We start from the raw sequence: 27,755 nt of genomic DNA, 5'->3' as shown, positions 1-27,755 counted from the left end.
TGTAACCTCCCTTCTTTTTGTTTTTATATATGACAGTGAAACACATTTCAGTTCTTATTACACATACAGAGCACAATTTTTCATACCTCTGGTTTTATACAAAGTATATTCACACCAATTCATGTCTTCATACATGTACTTTGGATAATAATGATCATTACGTTTCACCATCATTTCTAACACCATGCACCCTTGCTTCCCCTCCAACCTCTCTGCCTTATCTTGAGTTCGTCTATTCCTCCCATGCTCCCTCTCCCTATACCACTATGAATCAGACTCTTTATATCAAAGAAAACATTCAACATTTGTAAACCCCGCCTTCATAGTCTAAAATGTTGACTTTTTCCCCATCTATTTTCCTATACTGATACAATCTCAAACCCCACTGGAACACATATTTGAGAACATCTTAACTTGTCTCTCTCTGTTTGTTCTCCAAAAACCTCCTTAGAGTAGCCACAAAACATCTTCAAATTGCAAATTAAAACACGTCTCACTGGCAATGAATTCTCATTATGCTTTGAAATAGGATAGTAATCTAGTGCCCTATAAATTGAACCTTAAAAGAATTTCACATTTTAGAGTTCTATAACCTAACTTGGAAATATAATGTCACTAAAAAGGGCCTACTCAGGACCTGACACAAGTACCATGTTTACCTTAAATTGCAGCATTTCATCCTTATGGTAGGTCACCTGCAGGTGGAGGGGATTCACAGGTGTGGAGGGGAAGGCGATGGCATAAACAGAAGGCTTTAAGGAGATGTCAGCCGTGGCCCCATGGGAGTTGTACTGGACATTGCTCACAGAGTACAGATCATTGACAAAATAACAATGAGGGACTCCAACAGAACTGGATTCCTGGAAAGGAAAGTTGAGACTGTAGATCAACAGGTGGTCCTAGAGTTGTCAAATACAAATAATCAGAGAAGGCAATCTGTATGGAGATAAAGCCAACACAGCACTCACTCATGTACATATAATTAGGTAGTAATAAAAAGTAAATTTCTAGACAAGAGCAAAATAATTATTTAAAAAAAAACATCTCAATCCACATCTAATCTTCATATACAGATCAGGTTCCTTGGAAGCCCTGTCTATGGAATTGAAGTAGGCACCTGGGTACTAGGGCTATGCTCAAGAAATTGCTGCCTAAGATTAAAGATCTGGGTGCCCATCAACACCTCAGTGAGGTTACCTCCCAGGCACAGCCTCGGGCAATGCAGTTTGCTTCAGAAGCACCATGCTCATCAGGGTAGCAGTCTATTTTTTCTTCATCTCTGATGATTGTGTTCCACTCCACTGTGTATTCCTCTCCCAGCACAAGACTGATCTCTGTGATGATGGCAACCTGAAGCAGTGGAAAACACGCAAAGAAATATCCTCAGAACAAAGACCTGGCAAGTTCTGAATACTTTTATCAACACATGTAGGCATGAGACCAGACTCTCAACAATAGTAATAAGATTTGAATGTAGTTCCTGTATAGTGGGCTATATACATGGAAGAGGGAATATCCACTAGCAACTTGGCAAATGACATTACCTTATTAAAATCTTGTGCATTATGTTGGGAACAGAATGAGATCAAATAAACCTTCGGTGATCACCCCTTTCCTTTCCTTCCCCTTTAAGGAAGACATCACTAGTTGCTTCCTCCTTGCTCTTTCTCAAATTTTAGTTAAAAATATCCCTAAAAATAGCTCAATTTTTGACAACATAACACAGCTATGACTGTGAAAAAGTGAGAACTAGTTCCCTGGGACTTTCTGTCCAGGTATTTATTTCTAGATTTAAGGGTATTTTCTAACCCTATACCTCTCCCTGCACACTCTTTCCTATCTCTCTTCCTATATTTTCCCTCAACCAGTAACTTGCTGACAAAATCTAAGCAGCCACTTCCTATCACAAGGGAAGAAAAGACCTTATTCTCAACAACATTGAGCCATTGAACCATGCCAGCCTGTAAACTACTATGTCTATTACTGGTGTCTACTTCTATAGGACTACTTGCAGAAAGAAAAAAGAGTCCAGCTTGTTACCATTCAGGGTTTCCTTTCCCTTGTAGCTGATGAATCCAGACCTGATATGTCACTTTCTAGGCCCAGCACCGGACCTGTTGTTTAAACAAAGCTCAGCTCAACTGCTCCACTAATCTTTAAACATCAATTAAAACATGAGCGAACATTTCCTATATGTTGGTTTGGTCCTGGGTGTCTTCTCAATTGTTCATGTGCATAAATCATGACACCTCACTACCCACATTCAAACAATAAAGGAGTTCCTCAGGTCTTATTAATTAACTTATTAATCAAATAAGAATTGAGTTTGTTTTCCTACATGAATCCTTCATATAACTAGCACTTTGCCATATACATAACCAGCCATACAGAAATTTATTCCTGTCTTCATACTATGTGTATTCTCACAGTGTGTTATCAGAACAAAATGTCAATTATCATGATAGAAGAAGTCTAAACTCACTTATTATCCCCAAATTTGGACCGTCCCTCATGAACCATGTTAACCCAGAAGCTACAATGCCAGGAGTAAGTGCAGTACCATGGTCAGGATTATTGGGAGAAAGGATTTCTCATTAGACTCAGCATCAGAGTGAAGGATTATAGGCTACTCAGGATGGCCATGTCTCTTCACAACCAATAAGAAATTATTTATTATTATTATCTAACTAAATAATTACCCATTGAGTGGGATCACCAATTCTTAATCCTAAACTGGTTTTTAGAATATATGTGTTGGAGATAACTTCTACTCATCTCTATGAAGTTTTCAGAGTGGGAACTTCAGTATTTGAATTCATGGGACTCCTGCCTCCCAACTTTACCTTTCAGCATCAGCCATCAGCTTCCAGATCCCTTTTCTTCTTACCTGTTCCACACTTTCCTAACTCTGCTCTCTTATGTACCCTGTAACTAACATGTTGAAAGTGAAGCCAGTGAGACAGAGGAGAACACTGAGAGGCTGGGGAAAGTGGGATCATCATCCTTGCTGAGCAGGACCTCCCTGTCTTTCTAGCTCTGCCCACCACCTCATCACCACTTCCATTCCCACGCCCCTGACTTCCCCACCACAGGAATCCACACAACCTCAGGAAGCAGGAAAACCAAGGTGCTATGAATAATTCTGGAAGAACATCCTCAATACATGGATTTTTACCTTCAGCTGAGCATCATATGTGACCTTGGGAGCAGCCTGACTCAGGACACCATTGTGTTTCACTGTAACGTTGCTGGGTTCCTGTGTCCCAAAGATTTTAATCTGCTGAAATGCTAAATTATTGGGGTCCTTGTAGGTTGCTTGTGAAATCTTCACATCCAGGCGGTTCTGAAAGTCAAAATAGCACAATGAAGCCCAAAGCTGTGCCTCTAAAACACAGAATCTCCAGCCACTTAAAGGCTCCATCCTAGACCAGAAGCTCCCCACTGCTCTGAATGCCTCTTAGCTCTCCCAACTAAGAAATGCTGTGTGCATAAACTTACTTTTATAATACTCTTAGAAAACAAAAACAATGAGGAACAGACACACACACTCATTTTAGAAATTCACATTGAGTTTAAAAAAAAAGCACACTGACCAACTGCTTTGATTCATCAATATTATTGTCTTCTTTTGATAAGATGGATGATACTTTATTGGGACTGAAGTCTTATATGACATTGTGATGTTTACCTGTAGCCATTATTGTTATCATTTACTTATTTTTATGAATATAGAATCATAATTACATACACACACAAGCACATATGAGCCTATGGTAGACAAAATCTCATACCTAAGATTTATAAAAATGTGCTACTCACTTGGGTGGCAGAAAACTCACAGAAAAGGTATACTCTATTGGCCACAGTATCTGAAAGCAGAAGAAAGATGAGTCAGAATGGCCTGCCCACCACACAAGAACAATTTTCATCTACCTCTCCTTAAAGCTCATTCTGCAAACTCAGGGAGCAGGATTTCCTTCCTTTCGGGATGGAGCACCATCCCACAATATAAATATACACCATGACTTCTTATTCATTCATCTACATGTGATCACAGATGTTTCTATATCTTAGTTCTTATGGATAATGATGCAATTAACATGGGGGTGCACACATCTATTTGACAAGCAGATTTCATTTTATTAGATATATTCTTAGAAGTGGGATTGCTGGATCATAGGAGAGTTCTATTTTCAATACATTGCGGAACTTCTATATTGCATCTCAAAATTCCTGTACCACTTTGCACTTTAAACAGTTTTGTACCACATTCCTCCTCATGATCATCCACACTTGCTATGTCCTCTTTTTCACAGTAAGCGTCCTAACAGGTATGAAAGATATCTCAATGTAATTTCTCTGCTGTTAGTGATTTTAAGGATCTTTTCATATATGTCTTAGTCAATTTTATGTTTTCTTCGGAAAAAAATTTCTATTCAAATCCTTTGTCCAATTTTCAAATCTGGTTATTTATTCACTTGCTATTGAAACACAATTTTCCTGATGTATTTTTTGTGTTAGGACACTTATCAGATACGTGGTTTGCACATATTTTCCCCATCTGTGGGCTCCCTTTTCATACTGTTGATTGTCATGTCGAGCAGATTTCTAGCTTGATGTAGTCCCACTGGTTTAATTTTTTACTTTTCTTATCTATACTTTTGGTGGCAACTCCAATTAAATACTTCCAAGACCACTGCATAAAGATCTATTCCATATTTTTTCCAAGGAATTATTGCTTTAGCCCTTAACTTTAAGTTTTTAATATATTTTTCACAATAACTGAAATATAGAAATAACCAAATGGTCAACCTACAGATCAATAAAGAAGAAATTGTGGAAATACATAAAAAATATTATTTAGCCTTAAAATAAGAAAATCCTGTCATTTCTGATAATATGGGTGAAGCAGAAGTACTCTATAGTAAGAGACACAAGTTACACAAAGCAAAGAAAGAAAATACTATATGATCTCATTTACATGTATAATCTACAAAAGTTGAATTTGTTCAAGCAGAGACTAGATCAGAAGTTGAAAAGGGGGGATAGAAAGGACTTGTAATATGTTGGTTCAAATGTACAAATATTCAACTACAAGAAGACAAGTTCTGATGAGGTAATATGCAGATGGCTGGTGATAGATGTTAATTTATTTGACTGGTAATCATTATAAACAGTACCTGAGTATATGGTTTACATTGAATATTTTCCATCTTTCCATATCAGTGAAACATTTAAATAAAATAAATTGGATAATATTTAAAAAGCTACACCTTGACATTGAGGAAATTATAAATAGAGTCTTCAAAGAAGCTATGAATCTGCCCTCTCTTTCCAATAGTAACCTTGAGGAGATTCCCTTCCAAGAGTGTTTAGGAATATGCATTAAGGGTATCTATTTCCTAAGATAGGACCCCAAGAATGTTACTAACTGGTGCCAGAAACATGAGGTAATACATAGTTAGATGCAGATATACTCCAAAAGTACATTCTCCTGGCCTTCCTGATATGTCGTTGACATTTGTTGGTAAGTATTTGGGGGGAAGACATTTACATTACTGATGAATTATTGGAATATTCTTGACCATATGTCATCCAGGTGTCCATAGCATAATAAAATGAGAGCCTATTATAGATCAGTGGCCAATGGCACACTGCTGAGAAATAGAAACCTGTTGTCCTCACATTGGTGGTTATTTGATACGTCTCAAGTAGCACAATCAGAAACAAATTCTTCTCTCAAGTGACTTTTGCTACTGTGCCTGGGATATTTCTCCTCCAGCTGCATGACCAGCAAGCGTGAGGGGCCATAACACACAGACATAGGAGGACAAACAACACTCTCTCATAACAGACTCACCTATCGATGCCCCATCATCCCAGAAAAGTTCTCCTGATGCTTCATTGTTCTCATCCAGGGCAATGATGAGACCAAGAGGGTTCTGCCGACTGTAGGAAACAGGAGTTACATAACACACAAGGTCAGTGATAGACCCAACCTGATTCCCTCTTTAAATTGGGTGCCATCTCACCACAAAGATGTAAAAGCTAATTTTGGCTTTACTGTAAATTACTACAAATTCTGAACCAGCTTGGAATGCCTGCCTGTGCCATGAACTCACTGATGCCTGGCTCTCTCTGACCAGATAACAGCCCTCTCTGAAACTTTAGTGACGCCTTATTAATCTTGGCCTTCCCTGGCCAGATAACAACAGTCTCTGAGGCTCTAATGACCTTCATAAATTCTGATGTCGGGGCCAGCAAAAATGTAAACTAGCCTTTGTGTTATGCTCTCAGAGTTTTGTTGTCTGTAACCCCCCTTTGTAACTTTCTGGGCTATAAATCTGCGCTGCAGAAAAGATACACTACTGTCTTGTTCCCGCAGTTTATGTTGGGAGAGGCAGCCCTGCCAGTCGAAATAATAAGCTTGCTTTAATTGGATTTTAATTGGAATCAGTGGTCTTTCCTTGCGTCCTGGTCTAACACTCAGGACTGATAGAATTTTGCCAAATGCTTCCTTCATATTTCAAAGTTACTTAGAAAAGATGGCTCTGCTTTCTTCAGGAACAAAGGACAAATTAGAAAGCATTTCTTTCTCTAGACTAAATAATGTCACATGAGATAGAAATACCCCAAACATTATCACTAAATGTTTATGCAGGAGGCAATAACTTAAGCATCAGAATCACTGCAATAAGGACAATAAAATCAATGTATAAAACCACTGTTTATAATGCAGACTATTGGCAAAGAAGGAAACCTTATACTATAAAATATATGCAGCCTACCTAAGGACCAGTTTCAATCAGGAAGCAAAAACACACCAAAATGCCTATTTACATAATGCCACTTCCCATACTTGGTAACTTACTATTATTTGTGTTGAGAGAAAAACAAAGCATTCTAATTATCTGCTTTAAAATGTAGAACAGGAGCACAAAACAATGCTCAAAGACATGGTCCAAGTGCTCTAAGAGAGAATAGGAAGGTAGGAAGAGTCATTTCATTAGGCATCACCTCATGGCCTCACTCCTCTGGATTCCCAGTTGATCTCTGGCTCCTATGCGCCCTCCCTGGCCTTAGGTGCCCTACTTCAGCCTACACTGCACAAGTCAGGCTCTGTGATAACACACTAGCTTGCTGTCACTCTCAGTGCTTGTGTTGATCTGTCACTGCTAAGAAATTCAAGACACAAAAATTCAAATAAATCGAAAATCATGATCTATTTCACCTACATTGTAAGAGAGATCAGACACTACCTCCAATAAACCAAAGCAACAAATGAACAGTGACACAAAAGGAAGCACTCCAAAATGATACTTCCAGAACGATGGTGGAATAGACATTCTAGAGTACCTATCCAATGGAATACTACTTGATCCTAGATACTTTGCAAAAGAAGTATAATAAAATATTCTTGGGTTTGAAAGATAATAAATACACATCTAACTGAATAAAAAAACAACAGGGGTAAAAAACAATGGGCTATATTCACAAGGGTGTGAAAGAAGTCAAACCTGGAATTTCCCTGGGGCCAATGCCTAATAGGCCTAACACTGGAACCCTAAAACTGGTAACTTAAGGAAAAGAGGCTGAACCTCCAATTCACAAGTGAAACCAGGATCTTTAAAGGGACCTAACATGATACCAAGTTGGCAGTAGTCCAACTGGCTTGTACCCAAAGATAAGGTAATTTGCTTTTGGAGGAGACATACATCTATCTGGGTCCTCAAGGTCACCACATATGAAAAACAAAATATAACTGAACACACAGGTATTAAGTGGGCACTAAAGAGTCTGCAGAAATAACTAAGCATAGAGTTATATTCCACTCAGGGCTTCGGCAAGGAAAATTTTTAGATAGAGCATGAAATAACTATCATTGAAATATTTAACAATATTTAGGAGAAAAGAGATACCTGTAAAGGTTAGAAGTTAGAGAACTCCAGAAATTCAGAAGGGCAGCTCGCCCTCTGCTGGAAGAGCGGGGAGGATTTTTTTGTATATGAAATCTGAGATTACTCTGGATCTTCAAGAATCCACTAGGGCTGGACATGTATATTTAAAACTATTTCATGAGATTCTGGTACAACTCCCAGAGAAAAACCACGAAATACATAAATTTGATGTATGCATTCCCAGATGTCCAAAACTGAAGACTATAGGAAGAATTAAAATTTGATTTTGTACAACTCCCTTCCAAACCCTCTTCTCTGATAATATTAGCATAACTTACATTTGTTTTTCTCCAGCTCTAGGGTTGGGAAGCCAAAATAAAAAGTGCAAGATAACTATACTGGCTGGGTATGGTAGTAATCCTAGAGCCTTGGAGGCCAAGGCAGGAGGATCTTGAGTTCAAAGCCAGCCTCAGCACAAGTGAGGTGCTAAGCAACTCAGTGAGATCCTGTCTCTAAATAAAATACAAAATAGGGTTGGGGACACATGTGGCTCAGTGCTCAAGTTCCCTGGGTTTAATCCCTGGTACCAAAGAAAGAAAGAAAGAAGAAAAGAAGACAAACCTGTACCACCTAAAACTCTTTTAAAGGATCAGTATTTAAAATCTATTTATTCAAAACATTTTCCTCCAGTGAGTACTAGTTTTCAAATACGGAAAATGGACCCTACATAAGTCACTGTTAAAACTAACATGTTTCAAATATTTCAGAAATGAAATTTGGTGATCTGAATTTATTTTTAATAAATGCAAAAAGGGCTGAGTGTATCAATCAGTGATAAAAATATTAGGTACCAAGTTGGAATACCTGGGTCTGTAAAGAGTAATGAGTACAGAAACCCAACCTAAAGCTAAAAACTGGGTGAATATGTTTGGGGAACATTGGGCCAGGGCTGGTATGAATGTACACACATACACACACACACACACACACACACACACACACACACACACACACACACACACCTACATATACATTAAGATATAGTAGGAGAAACAGTTGTTAAGGTTAACTTGGAAGAAGATTGTGATGCATCTTAAGCACTCTATTAGTCAAAGAGTTCAGACTTCAAGCAGGAAGCAACAAGTTAAGATTGTCATTTGGGAAAGATAATTTTGGAGTCAGTATAGACAATATCCTGAACCTAAATGCTTACAGAAAAAAAAACAACAGCTAGTGTTGGATTAAGGCATATTATTCCTAAAATCAACAATTTGAAAAATTAAGGTCATAAAGGAGCTTGAAAGCAAAGGATGGGTCTCTAAATGTCAAAAATACCTCCCAGTATATTAAAAAAATAACATTTTCAACTATGCACAGATATAACTGTGAACCTCTTTAATACAGATATATCCTGCACTTTTAAAATGAAAAATTATAAAGGGAAAGTGAATGATATAGAATACTTGAGGTTTGTAGGAAAAGGAAGTTTTGGAACCAAGTTTCAATCAAAAAATGAAATGGATCCATGGGAAAGAAAGAATGGGAAGTTGAGGTTATAGGAGGCTGAACAGAGGATCCTACATCTAGGAAACAAAAGTAAGTGAGGCAAGAACTAAAATTGTACATATTGGTCAAGCCAAGGCAAACAGGGTGACCAGCTGGCCCAGTTAGCTCAGAATTGTGTTTTTCCAAGAGATGAGGTTTTCAGTGCTATAACTAAAGAAATGCCCTCAGAGGACCAGGGAGGCTAACCTCTTAAGCTACCATGGTGGAAATTTAGAGATTCAGGTGGTTTAAGAATACAGGTATTGTCATGATCTTTCAAATCTATCTGGGTGCAGCCCCAGATCAACATCTTCTTGAGAAAGACCCATGGGCAATCCAGGAAGAGTGTGGTGACCCTATCACCATACACGCATCTCAGCACCTCTGCTCCCCACACTCCCATACAGCTGCAGCTGCCTCTGGTCCACTGATGGATGCAGAATTGGATGATTTGAAAAATGTTAAAACACAAATCACCAAATGAGCAAAAATAAAAAAAAGTAAAGCGAGTTTGGTAGACTGCATTCTCCTTGAGGGGGATGGTGTTGCCCATCAGAAGTCGCAGTGAACCAGTGTGTAAAGAGGAACACTAGCCCTGTACTCACCTCAAGTGTGTGTTCAGTGCAGGCTCCTGCAAGGGCAGGATGTAGCCCCCACGGACATGAAGGTTAATGTGGTTGAGAGGCGCTGCTAGGTCCTTCCACACTCCCCTGGCATTAGTATTTGCACCCTGTGGGATGAGGAAACAGAAGATGAGGGAGAGGACACATTTTGCCCTGAACAGTGAATCTGGAAGTGGCCTCCTGTACCCCACTGAACGTGCTACCTGCTCATCAGCACTCAGCACCACCTGATGGTAACCTTCTGCCTTCCCTCAGCTGCTGTGTGAAGTCCTGTTGGGCTGCTTTGTGTTTAGGAGGGTCCACAGCCTTTCAGCATGGCTACAGCACATCCCACTTGAGGTCCTAGTGTGGATAACAGCCCACCTTCACCCACAACCTCTTTCTGAGACACAAAGCACAGCTACAGGAGGCTGCACAGCCATTCCTTCACCTCTTGTTGGTTCCTCACACACTGTCCACAATTGCATGTCTGCAACTGCTCCTTCACCTAGTGCCTCCTCAGTCACCATCTGTCCTCAGTCTCCACTCCCACCCACCTAACCAAAGGTTTTGCTTCCTACTTCACAGAAAAGATCAAAGTGAGCTCACATACTTTGTAATTCCTCTTCTTCTACTCCTTACCTGAGTGCTCATGATTGACATCTTTATCCTTCTCATGTGAGAGTGGATCCCTTGTCTGAACCAATCTCTAGAAATCCCAGGGGACCTTCCACATTTTCTCAACTAGAGCAGGGCTGCTCAGTGTTGACACTACTGACATTTGGGGCCAGATCATTCTTTATTGTGAGGCTTCCCTGTGCTCTTTGATGTTTAGCAGCATCTTCAAATTCTACCCACCAAACACTAATAGCCATTTACTTCTACCCCACTGTGACTTTCCAGATGAAGCCACACATTGACAAATGTCCCTTGGAGACAAAAGTCTAAGGATGGTTCCATAGAGGTAATCAGACTGGATATTGAAAACAAATAAAATGATGTATATATTAAAAGATTATTTGCAAATAGTTGAAAGCCAGATTTGGCTGGGGGCCATATTTCACCAATATCTATTGAAAAACAAAGAATAGGGTCTAAAACATGTGAACATTAATTAAAGAAGCATTCCTTCATTAATCCCAACCAGGGGAAATTCATTTTCAACAAACATTTAAGTGTTCCTTTTCTCTAAGTAGCTTGCTGCATCAAGTTTTATCTTTCCATTTCATTCCTTGCACCTCTCCTTCTTCAGCTGAAGTTGTATTCTACTGAAAATTTGGGATAAAAGTAGTCATTCTAGATAAATTGTTTCTTAGTTCTCATATTTTGCTTTCTTTAATGTGGTACACATACTTATTTTAAATGCATTAGTGTTTATAAAGCAAACATTAGCTCTTCTACATAGTGAGCACCATGGGTAATATGTCCAGGATGCCAACACCTACAGCTCAGTACAGTGCTTGGCACCTGTGTAAGGCAGGGGCGAGTAGGAAACTTGTGAGATGCCAGAAGTGAAAAATGTAGGGAAGACCTCACACCCCAGGTCACACAGTCAAGTTCATCCACACAATGGTAGGCCACACTACACTGGGTACCCAGGGTCCTCCCTGGTTTAACCCTACCCCAGGCCCTGGAGCAGAAAGTCCCAACACACTAAAACAACCGTTAGTGAATAGCACAGTCCACATACACACTCAGGGCCAAGGGTAAACTCAAAGAAACAAAGTTGGCTGCTCTCTGCCCTGAAAGTCCTGGCAGGAAAGCCCACAGCAGAATGCAAACATGTTGCCACCCAAAGAACAGACCCACAGGCAATAAAGAAGGGAAGACAGGAATGAGTGCTCCACAAGACATAGAAGAGAGGACTGCGATTCCATTGCCTCACCCTGTTCTCACACAATCCCACTGCAATCCCTAGGATGAGAGGGGCCAGCACATGTGTTGCTGCCCACCTTCCTCCCCATTTCTAGTCTCCCACATCGTTCTCCTCAGGAAGTCAGAAGAGGAAGCCTGACATCAGTGTGAGGACACTCCTCAGTCTTCTTCAAGAATCATCTGTTTTCTAAAGGAACCCCCATCATGGAAAACAAATTCAAACACCTTGTTCTTTCACCTGGACTCCAGGACACAGGCCAACCCTACACCACAGCCTTCTTCTCCTTCTTCTTTGGTCAATGCCCGTACACCTACTAGATTTGCAAGTGGAGGCCCAGGTCTGTGGATCCTTTACACACTGCACCCTAGTCTACTTACTTAGGTAATTAATATAGAGTAATTTTGTTTCAGCATCTATACTGTAGAAGAAGAAATTTGAAAGAAGAGAGAGGGTGAAAGAACTCTCTCTGTATTTAGGGATTTTTCATTAGGGGAGGATAAAAGTAAAAACTATAGCACAATTTCAAGAACTTACTAGTGTTTCAGAACAGGGAAGAGTGAATGTAGAAGAAAAGGCAATAAATGGCATGAATTCCCACAACAAGCTGAGTGAGAAACTAGATGTGCTGTTTCTCAATGCTCCTGTGAAAGAGTGGATCTGGCCCATGTGGAGGAGAGAAAACTGAGGCCACAAGGTTGTAAGCCAATTCTAAGAGACCATACAGCCAACTTGTTGCCTGAAGTCTATCAGATGTAAAATCTTTGTACCTACATGTTGCACTTTGGAGAAATATTGAGAAAAACTTACTGTGTAGTAATCATACCAGCGGGCTTCGGGGAAATAGGCATTCACATTTCTGGCATTCTAAAATTAAACACAAACAAGCTGTGAGCATGAGGCACTGTTCTCAAGACCTATGAAGCAATACAGGCAGGAAAGGGATAGCCAGTGTGTGGTGGCCAATACCCATCTGTCTCAGAGCCCTAAATAGATCAGCATTACTGAGGAAGTCTTCCATTCTTCAACATTTCAAACACAAAAATAACACACAGAAGTTCACAGTCCCAAAACAAGGGGCTTCCACATAAGCCTTAGGGATCTAGGAAGTCACAAACAAGAATTATATATGCTCACAGCCTCACGGGAACATCCCTCTAGAAGATAAACACCTAGGGGTAGATGTGGATCAGGAGAACACTCTGGAGGCAGAACAGGTTTGAGGAAGGTGTGATCTCTTGGTGGTTTAATCAGAATCCTAAGCTTCCATGGAGGAAGTGAAGACATGGTCCTTGCTGCCTGTAGGACCTTGCACAAAAGCAAGGCAAGGCTGGAAGAGGCAAAGGAAGCCTCACTGGGCTAGTAGGGGTTCTCAGGAAAGCCTGTTTCATTGGTGACCATGACTATAATGGATTCTTCACACTGAGGCCCCATCTAACCCGGGACGCCTTATTTAATCAATAAAGTAAAATGATATCTCAATACATCATGAGGCTACCATTTTTTAATTGATTGTCCAATAAACCTGAACTTCTAGGAACTGGAGGAAACTGAAGCCAGAACACCCATGTGCTGCACTTCTGCTCAGAAGGAGAGGAAGACACAAAGGTAGAACAAGCAGCCATGTCCCGGGATCTACACACTCCAGGCTTCTTCTCCTGCCCCTATTCACACACCCTCATACCTGGGATCCACCACACATCTGAGGCCTCCATACTCACAGCCTGCAGCACGGGGCTGACAAGGAAGGCTGGACCCAGCAGGAACTGATTATCTATGTCCCATGTCACCGGGTCTGACACAAACCTGGGAAGGGTAAGAAGATGTCACAGTCAGAGTCATAGCCCAAGTCTCCGAGGAATAACTCAAGTTCAGAGGCAGGTCTCTCATCCAACTCCATTTTATGTCATCCTTAGTCTTAGTCTAGATTGATCAGGAACATACAGGCTCCAACACTGTACAGGTCATGGTCCCTCAAATTCACTTCCTCCATGGAAGCTTAAGTTTAGATATGTTCTGTCATTTAAAAAATCCTTCATTGCATTCACATGGTATGTTATAAATGCAAGGAAGGCCTTCAATGCCTTTTTTGTGAACTCATTTTGGCCTCAGTTCATATAATCAAAGAGTTATACCAGACACAGAGGTCTCTACATGCACAAATTAGAAAGAAATCAGGCTGTGTTGCATCATTTCAAATATTTGTCACTCAATAAATAGTCTTTCATCAAAGACACATGGTGCGAAAAACATGGGTTGCAAGTGTGGTCTCAGCTTGGAGAGCTCCTGATAAAAAGAACATATATCTTGGTTTGGAAGAAATATTTGTTTACATCAACTGCCACCTTATAAAATCTGTTAGTTGCTTGGATCCCAGCTGGACACTTACTCGTGCAGAAGAGGCCGCACCACAGTGCTGCCCTCCATGTGCGCCTTGAACATCAAGGTGTACAGATATGGCAACAGGGTGTATCGGGTCTCCATCACACTCCTGGAAATATTCACAAAGGCAGCATCCCAGGACACAGGGTCTTGTCTCTAAGGAATAAAAGCAAAGGTGTTGAGAGCCCAACCAAGGGACCCTAGGGGACAAAGGAGGTAAAGGAAAGCTTGATCCAAGTACATCACACACAGCTAAGCTAAAGGTGATCAAATACACTTAATAGTCTGATAATAGTCAGTGAGGATCTTCCACTAGAGCTCATGGAACTTTGCCAGAAGAAACACTTCAAGTGGTATACTTGGAGCAATCCTTGCTACACCTAAAGAATCCTCTGATAATCCTGAGTATTTTGGCAATTGTGAGGAGCTTGGATGGCTTTGAAAATCTCCCAGGAACAAAGATGGCCTGGACTGTGACTCCAAGGTGAAGGCTGCACAGCTTGTGAGGCAGAGCACGTGAGGAAGGAGGAAGGTCCTACCCTGGTGCCAATGGTGTTGTGGTTCCTGGAGAAGGGGTAAAAGGCTCCCAGCTGCATCCAGCGAGCACACATCTCATACTCAGCATCTTGGAAGAACCCACAGATATCTGCTCCCGTCTGAAACCAGAGGAAAGGAAACCAGCCTGTGGGTGATTGCTCAGGGGTGTCAGTATCCTCTTAGGGATGAGAGGAGCAAAGGTCACTTACATAGGAGATGCCAAAGAGGCTGAACTCCATCATGCCTGCAATGAGAACCACGGCTGTCAGGAGAGGCATGTGTGTGCCCTGCCCTCTGCTCCCTCCTTTCCCAAGGCCACCAGCTCCCTTCCCTGCAGCAGAGGCCCCTGGGCACAAGCCACACACCAATGATAGATTTCTTCAGCTGGTCCCATGCGGCAGTGTTGTCTCCCAGCCAGTGTCCTCCCCAGCGGCCAGAGGAGGGGAATGTGGAGCGGGTGATGACGATCCCTCGCTGTCCAGTCACCTCCTGCACAGCTCTGGTAGGAGGGGAATGTACAGGTGAATTGAGGACACAGCAAGAAGAATGGAATAGGGCTTCCCTTTCCAGGACATGGGAACAAAATTTTGGTTACGTGAATGGCGGGAATATGGAAAAGTGAGCAATGGAGAGGGTTCTACTGACCCATGGACACAACACACCTTCATGGTGTCTTAACAGGGATTTCACCATGTTTCAGACCCACTGGTTACCCAGAGAATAAGAAATCACTGAATCCTTCCACTTTTTATTATCTCTTGGTTATCTGTATTTGAGGAATAGGAGAGAATATCACTTTATGGGATTTTTCTTAGGATAATTTCTAATATTCATTGAGTTTAAAGGGTGTGGGCTGCTAATTCCACAGAAGATCCATTTACTGTACATTAAAAATGGAAAAAAAATATGCTGATATAGAAGTTTTATTTTTGAAGAAAAGGTGAGATATGTACAGTCCTTATGTTCTCTTTACCTCACACAACTAATGCATTTAAAGAAGCAACTGCACTGTGTAATACTAACTGGTGCCATCCGTGAGTCTCCCCAAACAGAACTACCACTTTCTTACTTATGGGACAATATTCTATTGAAAGTTGACCTCCTACTTCTACTAACAGGGGCTGACCCCATGGTTAAGGACTATTTGCTACAAAAAAAAAAAATGTGACAGAGTTACAACTAAATGTTCTTCAATCTTGCGATGGATTGCCATGAAAAACTTAAAAGTTATGCCCAGCACTATGTGTCCCCACAGGCTGAGCCCACTGGAGAAGGAAAACGGTGACTCACTCATATGTGGGTCTGGTCTGGGACCACCCATACAGGCTGTGCACATCATAGTGTCGCACGCGGGAGCCATCTGGAAGGATCTGCTCACTCTCCATGCACAGGGTCTTGCTGCTTAGGCCCCGGTCCCTGGACTCCAGATCTGAGGGAAAAGATTTGGGAAGGTGAAAACCAGCCCTGAGCCTTTTAGTCCCTGACCTCTCCTTAAGGCATTTAACTACACGTCTTAAGATGGACTTGACTTCACCATGGCCCCACCCATGGGATTGTAACTAAGAAAAGGGCTTTCTAGACAAATTCAGGAAATTTGCCCAAGAGATCCAGAAACTTGCACCAAAAAGTTTGGAAAAGGACTTGAAATGTTTAGTTTCTGGCCCCCAATAAACCAGGAAACTCATAGGGCTCTGCTGGTCAGGAAAACCTCTGGCTGCTGAGCTCAAACAATGATTATCTTCCATCCTCCATCAAGCCATGGAGAAGCCCAAGGGTCCTTACGTGGCATGTAGGGAGGACGGTTCAGACTGGCATCACTGCAGCCTGCAGGAACAGCCCCATTCACAAAGCTCGCTGGTTCATTCATATCCTAGAAATGTCAGACACAGACACTGCTTACTCTTAACTGAGAGACTTGTTGTCAACTGAGAGTCAAGGGAGTGGTGAATACATCATTCACACCAGTACACCTGCTCCTGTGTGTGCTTGCCCAGTCAGGCTCATCAAACCCAGATAAAAAATGGCTAAAAAAAATAATTGATCCCTAAAGGATGACTGACTAGAAGGTCAAAACAACACTCCCTCGGGGTAAACAAGTTTCTGAGGCATTTTTGGCAATCTCCCTAGAGGTTTGACAGAGTGAGTTACAAGCTACAAGGAATATCAGTTCAGGAAATGCACCATAACACATCCAAAGTCTTTCTCAGAAGTTTACTATCACCTTGATTAAAAGTCTGACTTTCATATGGTAATCACACCAATTTAAACACACACACACTTACAATCCACATGCCATCAAACTTCAAGCTCCTCTCTGGATTCTCTGGATTGTTGTACAGTTCTGCAATTTCTCTCTTCCACCACAAGGCAGTTGAATTACGGAAAAAGTCTGGGAAGGCCACATAAGCTCGGTATTCCTATAAAAACATATATAATTCACTATCCCAAATGAATATATCTTACAGCAACAGGCACTTTTGAAGAACCTAATTAATGAAAAGACATGTACTACATTAGGGCAGAGAATGAGAATCTCAATAGAGCCTATCTTATGTTCTTGATTATTGAAAATACATTGAGGGCAATGAGGAGAATTATGGATGAATTTTGCACATTTGAAAATGTCCATAATCTGTTTTCTTTCCATGCCATCATGAAGGCTATCAATTGACACCCTGACTCCCTATCCCTGGCTTCAGATTCCCAACCTGCACTTTCTATCCTGCCTTTCCCTAAACCCTCCCAAAGATCCTGCAGGGGACAGGGAACAACTGTAGCTGGAAAGGGGAGACACCACAGGCACTGTACCAGAGGAAAGGCAACGACCAGGTGGCATGGCAGTGTGTCATATCCACTGGCAACATGGGAGAGGGGAGAGATTACATTTCATGACATTAGACTAGCATTCATTAGTGTTCTGTGGCTTCAGAATCATGTGAGCATTGCAGTTGTGTGTAACATAATATGGAAGAATTTAAGGAGGATCCTCAATAAATGTCTCCTTTTCTGCTTCTTTCATCAAGCAGGAAAAGCAATGCCTTCATCTTAGCATGGAAAGTGGATTCACATACCAGTTCTTAAATAGACTGTAAGGTTTCTAGATCAAAGACTTTGTCTTATACACTTTGATTGGTCTTTATGATCCCTACAATGCAGAGCTTAGAAACTGTCATAAGAGTAAGGGAATGATAATAAATGATCAGTGTTTAATTTGGGAAGAACATCACTCAGTATCAACAAATATGCATGAATGTCTATATATTCTATGTTGTTTATTAGGAAAACACTCTGATCCTTGGTGTATCTCAAAACAATTGAACCTCCTCTGTGGTAAACTCTGCCTCATATGATGTAATGAGCTAAATAATGCTGGAGAATAGGAAGAATCCCCTAAGAGGACTTGATATAGGTAAGCTCGAGTTGCTTGTATAATTCAAAATGGTGATTGGGATCCATATGTCTAGATAAAAGTCAAATGAGGAACACCAATAAGAAAACAGTAATGGATCATCATGCACAGATCTGGTTCACAGACGACAGAAAGTGCAAGAGGCCATATCACTGAGAACTTTGGATTCCTTTGTTAGGAAATAGAAATAGTAAAGTATGGAAATAGACACAGGATCTTTCATTACAAACAGAGCTCCAGCTATGGCCATCTCAGAAACCATGATATGTGTGGATAGTGGGGATTAAGGAAATGAATCATGATCAGCTGTTTGAGAGACAGAACTGTATCTCCTGTAGGATACATGTGGTAATTCAGCCCAACCATGGTTTGTTAACTTTACTAAATGCTGCTGTAATGATCCTTACCCATGTAGTAAAAATTCCCTACCCTTCGCCAAAGTGCTATCCAAATTCAACTCTTGCCATATTGCTTCTGTCCTCAAATTGTGATGTTCACATCTGCACAAAAGCCCTAAGAATTACTTATTACAATCCATTGCATGATACTGTAATTCAATTCCTAGATGCCACAACAAACTTACTGAATGAAACAGTGAGATTCAGACTCAGAAATCTGCTTTTCCACTGCTTCATGAATGTACTTGCTTATTTGCTTACATGCTTGCTTGTTTATATTACCCTCAGGAATGCCAGACCTGAACATGAATAATCTCAATTTAACTCATCTCAACACATGGGTACTACTAATTTAATGGTTATAATTATTCTAATTACCAATAATCTCTTACAAGCTATCTAATACATTTTTGGTACCCAAATGAAGCATTTCTCATCAAAGGCACCATTTCACATTGGGGTCAAGAGAATTCTTTGTGAAGAATCCCCTGCTATTACAGATAAGAGCATCCCTAGTCACTGCCCACAGAATATCAAATGATGCTCCCACATCACTGAGATAACTAAAGAGCCACACAGACTTCTGAATCCCCTCAATATGGAAGCCCCAAATGGCTGATGAACTGTGTTAATTCATGAACTCATAAGGTAATAGCCAATCCCTTCAATAATGAAAATGACCTTCTACTAAGGACAGTGAACTTGTGTGTCAGACTGGCTATGGCATGATTTGATTCTATGTCCTCGTGGGCCGCCTGGATCACTAAACTTCAAACAATCCTCAATAAGAAATGAAAAAACTGAGGTTTTCTTTCTTATTTCCTTATTAGCTAGAAAGTAGACACATACACAAATAATAGATGAAAAATTAATACTTAAGTGAATATATAGGAAGGAGAATGACGGAGAAAGAGAAAGAGTGAAAGGGGTGGGAAACAGATCGATAATGATTCAGTACTAGTCAATAGAAAAAAATAATCTTGAATTGATTTTGAATCACTCCTACCAATCTACCCCAGTGAGATTCTATTTCTTTTACTTCATCTATGTACTGCAAAAATTAAGAATGCAGAATATAACTGCCAGATAATCTGAATAAAAATATGGGTATCTCATTTTGATTCTAGAGTGCTACTGTTACCACCTGGGAATCAGAAAGTCAAATACCAACTAGTACTATTCTCCCTCCTGTGTCCAAGACCTGAACCCTTGGTCCACAGACTGTCCTAGTCCAAATATCAGTCTTTATGTCTAAGAATGACCACTGGTCACTAAAATTAACTAGTCTGGATAATGCATGAACATGTAGCCTAACTGTGCCAGTTCCATCCCTTACTAATGTCTTTCTCTTATCCCTCCATCCATTGACTAGGATCCTCCAGTATAGGAAATGTCCCTTGAGCAGAGCATTCACCCCTGAGATCCTATAGAAGCTAATAGCAAAATTTATAGATACTGTACATTGTTCCCACAATACTATTTTTTCTGATTAATCCTTGACCTTGAGAGTTTCAAGACATTACAACTTATGCTACCTTGATGACCATATACAAGCCATATTCTATGGCCCCTTGATCCTTGGGGGGTATCTTTGGAACTACTTTCTTTGACTTCTCAGTAATTTTATAAATATTCATAAGCTTCACATGTTATACTATCATTTCTGTCCAAAAGAATAATCATTGCTGAAGAGTGGATAAAGAAGTAACCAGAAAATATTGGTTCTCCTGAAGAGGCCAGATACCACCCTGAGAGCCCTGCTCAAAAGTATCAGAGAGCAACTGATGGCAAAGCAGACAGGCTGCATCAGTTCCCTTGGTACACTTCTTGGCCAGAACCTCTGGCTGAAGTCATCATGGACCAGTGTGGAACCATGTATTCTTTCAAGCAACAAATACTTAGTAAAGCTAGAAAGAAACCTGGGTCAAGCAGCATGGGACAACTTCATTGCAATCAAAAACCTGCTCCCAAGAGTAAATTTTTAATCAATACTGAAACCTGAGAAGTAAAAGTGAAGCTGAGAGACCCAATCACTAAAGACAAGGGTTAGAGATACTAGTTAAAAGGAATACTCAAGGCAACAACAATAAGATATAGACTCATTCTAAGAAAAGATTGGTCTTCCTTGAAAGTTTCATACATTGGAAACTCAATAGGCCTATGAAATCAGGTGGGTTTGAATTTTAAATAACCATTCTGTCTCCTAAAATCATGGACAAGTAATTTCTCTTCTTTGTCAATTAAGTCCCATAGATAATAATACCTACCTCTCAGTTAGACATTAAACTGCATTTAAACTAATTCACAAAAAGACTGACACACAGTACACCTTTCCTAGGAGTTTTTCCCTTGCCTTGCCCAAGTCTTTGGCAGGGCATGTTCAGGATAGTGGGTATGGGATCCATTCCTAACAACCTGGCCTTCACCCAACATCCACAAAGGGCTCTTTACCTCCACTTGACTTTCCCAGTCTAGAGAGCTGTTAACAACAATATCAGGGTAATCAGGCCACACCTGCAGAGAGAAAAATATTTAACAGCAATGCACTAGGCAATTTACCTATGTAGGATTTCCTAAGACAGTCAACCACAGCCCTAGAAGGTAATAATATTTTTGATTATCATGTAGGGTTTATCAATATAAAAGTGAAATATAAAAGTCTTCAATATATCAATAAATACTAACTAAAAATAAATACTAAGACTCAACCACAGCCATAGAGGGTAATAATATTTTTGATTATCATGTAGGGTTTATCAATATAAAAGTGAAATATAAAAGTCTTCAATATAACAATAAATACTAACCAAAAAATGGAAACTATTGACATGGGTATCCACGATAAAAGGGTAAAACACACACAACACACAAACTATGACTCTGTCCCACGATGGAGACTAGTAGTCACCACTTAGATCATACCTTTCCCCAGACAATGCCTCCACCATTTGGATATTTGATGAAGACATCATCCTCCACTCCCCGAGTGAAGGCAGGGTAGGGCTTTGTCTCATTGCCAGAAATGGCTGGGTCCTGCAAGCAAAGCACAAGTCAGTTGGCAAAACAAAGAGAGATTGACAAGGGACAGAGAAAAAGAACTTCTTCATTGGGAGGTCCCTAGCTTCCACCTGCTCTCTAGAGTTTCTGGGAATCTCTGGAAATATACTTTTCTTATTGTACTTGGAGTTCTCTGTTCTTCACATGGATAGAGGGACAAGAAAAGTGGTTCTCCACCAAAGCCCAGTTCTCCTCCCAACACACTCCATCCACACAGGCACAAAGGACTCACCAGGATGAGGATGACCCGCATCCCATCAGCCCTCATGCGATTGATCAGGGCTGGAAACCCAGCAAACTTGGGGCTGAGGGTAAAGTCCAGCTGGCGCTCCATGTAGTCAATGTCTGAGTACTGCACATCCTGGGGAGGACACAAGGAAACAGTGGCTGCTGGTGCTGAAAGTCTGGCTCCCAGAGGAGAAAGACTCTCCCCTCCTGATGGTAAATTCAAATGGCTTCCTTTTTACTCTTGCCAATCCTAGCTCTTTCAGTATGGAAACTACAAAATTCATCTAATTTTTCAAATTTTTACTCAAAATAGAGATATAATATAAATCAGTAAAAATAGGATGATAAAGCCTATATATAACAGCTATTGTGAGAATATATAAAATCACTAATAGGGAAATTACTTGGTCAATGGCCATTATAAGGTTTGATTGCATTCCCTTCCCCAGTGTTGCCTCTGATGAAAACAGTTTATATTAAGAAGAAGAAAAAAAGTTAGCTACTCAGTTGTAATACAATCTGGATGGTAAGTTGGCTACAAAACATAAAAAAAGAAAAACAAATTCTCATAATTACTGTCGGCATTCAATCCCAGAGGTAATTAGAAATAGCTGTCTTATAAGAATATGGTGCATTGCATGATGTACTTCCCATTCATGGAACAATTGCAAATAATTGAACAATGAGTAGAATAAAATTCAATTTGAAACTGCTCTGCAGGATCAGTTATAATTATTCAATCCTGCTTCTCCTCAAATGGATGATAAGAATTTATTACCACATGTATTTCCTTTGGAAACATATCTAGAAGCCCTACATTCAGCCAGTGAGTAGCTTAGGGCTGATAAAATAATGTTTGCAGTACAAAAATTTTGGGATTCATCAATACATAATCATTGAATTGGGACTAATTTTATTTATTTACCACTACTATGCTTGAGGGAAATTTAATCTCATGGTGCCAAAGACTTTTAGACCAAATGTCTAAAAATGAATGAAACAAATGGAATCATACTAGAGTAGACAAGTACTGGACCCTGCCCTATCTTCTTACTCTGAGTCACCGAGTCTATAATGCTATAATATAGAAGCTAGGCCCCACCTGAATTACTGTCAGAATGGAACTCAAAGTGTCATCATGTCAGAAAAAAACTTTAGTGCTTTTGCTGAACCCCACAAAAAACCAACAAATAAATCCAGACACAGAGAAGCCAGAGTTGGCTATGAACTCATAGAGCCAGTGCACCAACACTGAGACATACATAGGGGATCTGGGCAGCCACCATCTCATCATATAAGCTGGAAATCTCAGAATCATTCTCATATCCATAGCGACACAGCTGGAACCCCAGAGACCAGTAAGGTACCATCACAGGTCGGCCAATCACCTAGAATATGAACAGAAATATTATTCCTTACAGGAGTGACTCAAATGAAGTTGTACACCAAATAATAAGAATATTTTTCTAGTGCCCCCAAAGACACAATCTACATATTCAAATCCAGAGAAAACTCAGCAGATATAAAACTACTAGGATACCTTGAGAAAGCTTCTTTCTAGAATTAAGCTTGTCTCTTGGAATTCTGTACAATCTAAATTTACTCTCATTCCTAGAGGGGGTCTAGGTTATTGCTGAAGAGAACAGATCCCAGAGGGAAAGTGCCTGGGTTAACACACAGGCTCATGTCCTGCTGGTTCTGTGACCTTGAGGTAATGTCTTCATGTTTCAATCCTTCACTGGTAAATTAAACATAACTGTAATGTCTGCCCCATGCTGTTTTGATGAGGACTTAATGACTTAATACATTTAAATGGTCTGACATGCAGTAACAGTGACAAAATTTGTTTTTATTATCACAAAAATTACAACTGTCTTCAACAGTCCCAAATATTACCTCCATTACCACCACATCAGTCCCCCATCTTCACTACCATCACCCCATCACCATCACCCACACATTCCTCATCATTTTCACTGCATCATCTTCCCTATCACCACACAATCACCATCATCAACATACCCAACATGCTCATAACTAATATCCCCACCACTTTAACCAACAGCAGATGACCATTACCACTGTTAACATCTCTATCACCACCACTCATACCACGAACACTACCACCACTACCCTTACCATCATTAGTACCTTAAGCACCACTACTACAATCCTCACACATATGGTCATTTCCCCACCTCAACATTCCACAACCACTCTTACCAATACCACTACACAACTCTCAGCACTGTTATCTTATCCTCTCCATCACCATTTCACACCACTAGGCTCAGTATTACCTCTGGTGCAGTGACTACTTTACCTAATGTGAAATAATTAGGCGATAATTTAACGGTTATTGAAAGGTACTTATTCCTTATTATTATATAATATCCCTGGCTCAAGAAAGACCTTAGAGCCTAAGGTCTACTTGTCAGAGTGAGTTTTAATAATGAATAAATATTTGGGAACATGGAATGTGCCATATAAATACTTGATGATCAGTTGAATTTCATCCTACCTCTGTGTACTGTTGAGTGACAAGCTCTGGAGTTGGCCCCATGAAAACATAAAAATCCAGAATTCCCCCTGTGGTACGATATGTCAGAGCAGGTGTGGGCTGGAAAGTCACATCTGAAAAGATAGGAAAGTGACAAATGAAAACTAAGCTGGAAACCTACAAGACAAGGAACATTCTGTGAAATTTCTAACTTCATTCTCTTGCACTCTAATATAATAACAGCACACATTCTGTACTGCACCCAAATGAAATTAAACATGTCAGTAAAAGCCTACAGAGTCCCACCCCAGGAAGTTTTCCCTTTGGTATGTCTCATTATCTCACTATATTTACCATTCTGCTATTTTAAAACTATTAAAAAAAAACTTCCACTTCAGAATAGTTTAATATACACATGGAGTGGCAAAAAGACTACTCAAAAGGTCTGTGTGCACCTCACCGAGCATCCACCAATGAAAACATCTCCTTAAGCCTTGTTTGTAGTCAAACAAAGGAAAATGACATGATATTATTAACTGCAGTATGGAACTTTTTCAGAGTACACCAGTCTTAATGAAGACATTTTTATCCTCAGGCCCTGAATTTTCAACCCTATCTTATATACAGATTAAATTTACATCTTCATACTTAAAGATGTGAGTGGTGTGTCTTAATTCAACATGAATACCATCTATGCAGATACTTCCAACTTAATAATCTCTAGGACTCCTGGGACTAACTTGGACTTCCTATCCTTCATATGGCATTTCTGCCAAAATAGAATTATATTAAATCTTGTTATCTCATGCTACAAGATTCAAGTCAACAGAATGGAAAGAAGAAAAACAGCCACTGTCCCCTAAAGAATTTTGACATTGGAAAGCTGCTAGGTCAAGGACATTCGACAGTTACACAGGATGACTGACTGGGAGACAACAATAGAAGGAGCCCTGGCATCATCCTACCCATGGCATTGCTGTTCAGCAGGAGAACTCCATGGGCACTGCCGTCCTCCTCTAGTCCCATGTAGTAGGGGTGGACGCCATAGGAATTCTTCTTGTACTGAGAGTCACAGGGGAGAAATCAAAGGAGGTTAGAAGTCATTGTACATGAGAAAGAATCCTAGAAAATCTTGTTTACTGAGATGGATTTGGACTTCCCTCTAAAACGCGGAAAACATATAAAAAGCACAATTGAAAATTAGCCTATAGTCTAAGAGCAGAAAAAGAAAATCTGAGTCTGGGATCATGTAGCACAAGGTGACCATGATGTATGTGGGACCAAAGAGGCAAAGAGGCACATATCCACAGGGCTCCTTGCTTACCCCGGGGGGTTCATCTCTGGAAAACATGCCCCACGTGTGCCAGTTCAAGTCTCTCCTGAAGGCTGTGTGCTCATTTTCCCCAAAGCCATAGATGTACTTGGAGGGCAGGCGGGTGGAGATGCGGATGAACATGTCATTGAAGGTGAAGCCAAGGAGCTGAGAGTCCCAACTGCAACACACACACAAAGGGTACATTCAGAAAAGAAAATCACCTTGCCTATTGCCTTGCAAATGCTGATTTTAAGGAAAACCCAGAACCCAACATCTCCCAAACACACCACAAAGTCTTTTTGATGACAATAATCACAGATATCCCCACTATGAACTTGGGAGTTTTCCTTCATATTCTATTTCTCAATTACATGGCCTGTTTTCAGTGTTTCCTCCACAAAACCAAATTCAATCCATCTCACCATCTCAGCTGCTAACACTCCACACAAGCCTTCCTTCAGCTCTTTCCCGTGAACAGTCCATTCCCTACAGCTTTCCAGACTGATATGTTTAAGTATCTCTCCTCACGTCACTCCCTGATGACCCTCTTCCATGGCTTCTCATGGACACACCTCATGAAGCCTCCCAGGCTGCGCCTGATCTAAGCCTTCCTGACACCCCAGCTTCATCTCCCACCACTCACCTCCTTGCTGGCTTCCTTGATTTTGTTCTATTCCTTGGCATGCCAAGTTTCATCCTATAACTTGACCTATGTTCTTGGTCTCTCACAAATGCTTTTCCCTAATCCAATGGCTCCATATAAGGGTTTCCTTCTCTCCATCCAGAATCAACTTCAAAAGTTAACCCTTCAATGAACCTACTCTCATCACAATATCAAAAGCAGTAACGTCACCATAACTCTTGATTACCTGTTCGTTTACTTAATTATCAACATCAACTTCCTTATAATATTGTCATGTAAATTATTGTTGCAGTGGTGAGATCAGAGGAATTATCCATCTATGAATACAGTACCTAAAACAATACCTAATATAGTGAAATAACCCATAAACACTGAATGGATGAATTCCCCAAACATGCAACAGATTCAGCCATCATTGCAGATTGCCGAACACCTTCCCGTAAGAACACAGCTGAAGGAAATAGCTTACTCATGGATCTGGAAATGGACAGAAGAGGCCTGAGCCAGTAATCAATCAGGACAATAGGCCAGACAAGAAATGTACAGTTACATGGAATTCCAAATTAGAAAAGAGCCACGTACATTACAGTGCCTGTACTCTTACGGCGAATTTCTATTCCAAATGGATTCTCCTTAATGAGGACATCATAGAGTCGACTCTCTGAGGTGCTGGACGGAGTCCTTGATATGTTCAAGGGGACTGGGACTTCATAACGACTCTTGTTGGGATCATAAATCTAGAGCAGAAGAAACTGACTTTAAATAACAATATAGATACAGAGAATAAGTTCAGGGTTACAATTAAACACAGTTTAATTACATTGATGATCCCTAAGTACATGTATGAAAACATGGATGGTGTGAATATACATTGTATACAACCAACGATATGAAATATTATGCTGTATATGTGTAATATGTATTATTCTGCATTTTGCTGTCACATATAACAAATTAGAATAAAAAGAAAAAATGCTTAATTTTATTGTTTAAATTTATGTTTAATTTTATCATCATTAATGTGATGCTTGCTAAATGGATAATCTGATTATTTTGAATTAATCACACCATAATGAGAATTTTACCAAACATCACAACATATACATTGAGTAAATGGAAAATTATTGTCTGTCAAAAATAATTTAGGCATGAATAATACTCTAAATCTACACCTTTAGAAGTATGTGAACATCGTTGACAATGAGTCTAAAGGGTATATATTTGCATTCTTTTAAGCTCATGATATGTGAGATTTAAGTGGCATATCAAAGAACAACATCAGATTTAATATTTTTATCTAAATCCATCATATTTCATTATTAAGGCTTCTAGTACAGTATCAAATTCCCTTGACCCTTTGTGCTAACT

The 27,755-nt window shown here is 40.2% G+C and overlaps 1 protein-coding gene across 3 annotated transcripts in view; it reads right to left on the bottom strand.

Moving 5' to 3' along the window:
* Mgam (maltase-glucoamylase) overlaps window positions 1-27,755 on the bottom strand; it is a 172,920-nt gene that overhangs the window by 55,223 nt on the left and 89,942 nt on the right. The window contains exons 50-72 of one of the 3 annotated variants that reach the window (XM_078040676.1): window positions 26,970-27,124; window positions 25,754-25,922; window positions 25,395-25,491; window positions 24,451-24,563; window positions 23,192-23,317; window positions 21,934-22,062; window positions 21,567-21,677; window positions 21,096-21,158; window positions 17,120-17,254; window positions 16,620-16,707; window positions 16,128-16,266; window positions 15,203-15,336; window positions 15,047-15,081; window positions 14,840-14,956; window positions 14,308-14,456; window positions 13,640-13,724; window positions 12,729-12,785; window positions 10,049-10,173; window positions 5,861-5,949; window positions 3,820-3,869; window positions 3,176-3,343; window positions 1,198-1,350; window positions 660-860 (exon numbers count right to left, since the gene is read on the bottom strand). In XM_078040676.1, coding sequence (XP_077896802.1) covers window positions 660-860; window positions 1,198-1,350; window positions 3,176-3,343; window positions 3,820-3,869; window positions 5,861-5,949; window positions 10,049-10,173; window positions 12,729-12,785; window positions 13,640-13,724; window positions 14,308-14,456; window positions 14,840-14,956; window positions 15,047-15,081; window positions 15,203-15,336; window positions 16,128-16,266; window positions 16,620-16,707; window positions 17,120-17,254; window positions 21,096-21,158; window positions 21,567-21,677; window positions 21,934-22,062; window positions 23,192-23,317; window positions 24,451-24,563; window positions 25,395-25,491; window positions 25,754-25,922; window positions 26,970-27,124 — 2,688 coding nt within the window. The remainder of the gene's footprint in view (window positions 1-659; window positions 861-1,197; window positions 1,351-3,175; window positions 3,344-3,819; window positions 3,870-5,860; window positions 5,950-10,048; window positions 10,174-12,728; window positions 12,786-13,639; window positions 13,725-14,307; window positions 14,457-14,839; window positions 14,957-15,046; window positions 15,082-15,202; window positions 15,337-16,127; window positions 16,267-16,619; window positions 16,708-17,119; window positions 17,255-21,095; window positions 21,159-21,566; window positions 21,678-21,933; window positions 22,063-23,191; window positions 23,318-24,450; window positions 24,564-25,394; window positions 25,492-25,753; window positions 25,923-26,969; window positions 27,125-27,755) is intronic. The other 2 variants (XM_078040677.1, XM_078040678.1) reach the window with 2 other exon arrangements.

Source organism: Ictidomys tridecemlineatus, chromosome 2 (genome assembly GCF_052094955.1).
Source record: "Ictidomys tridecemlineatus isolate mIctTri1 chromosome 2, mIctTri1.hap1, whole genome shotgun sequence".
NCBI classification, from domain to species: domain Eukaryota; kingdom Metazoa; phylum Chordata; class Mammalia; order Rodentia; family Sciuridae; genus Ictidomys; species Ictidomys tridecemlineatus.
This window is presented reverse-complemented; position numbering and strand designations above follow the sequence as displayed.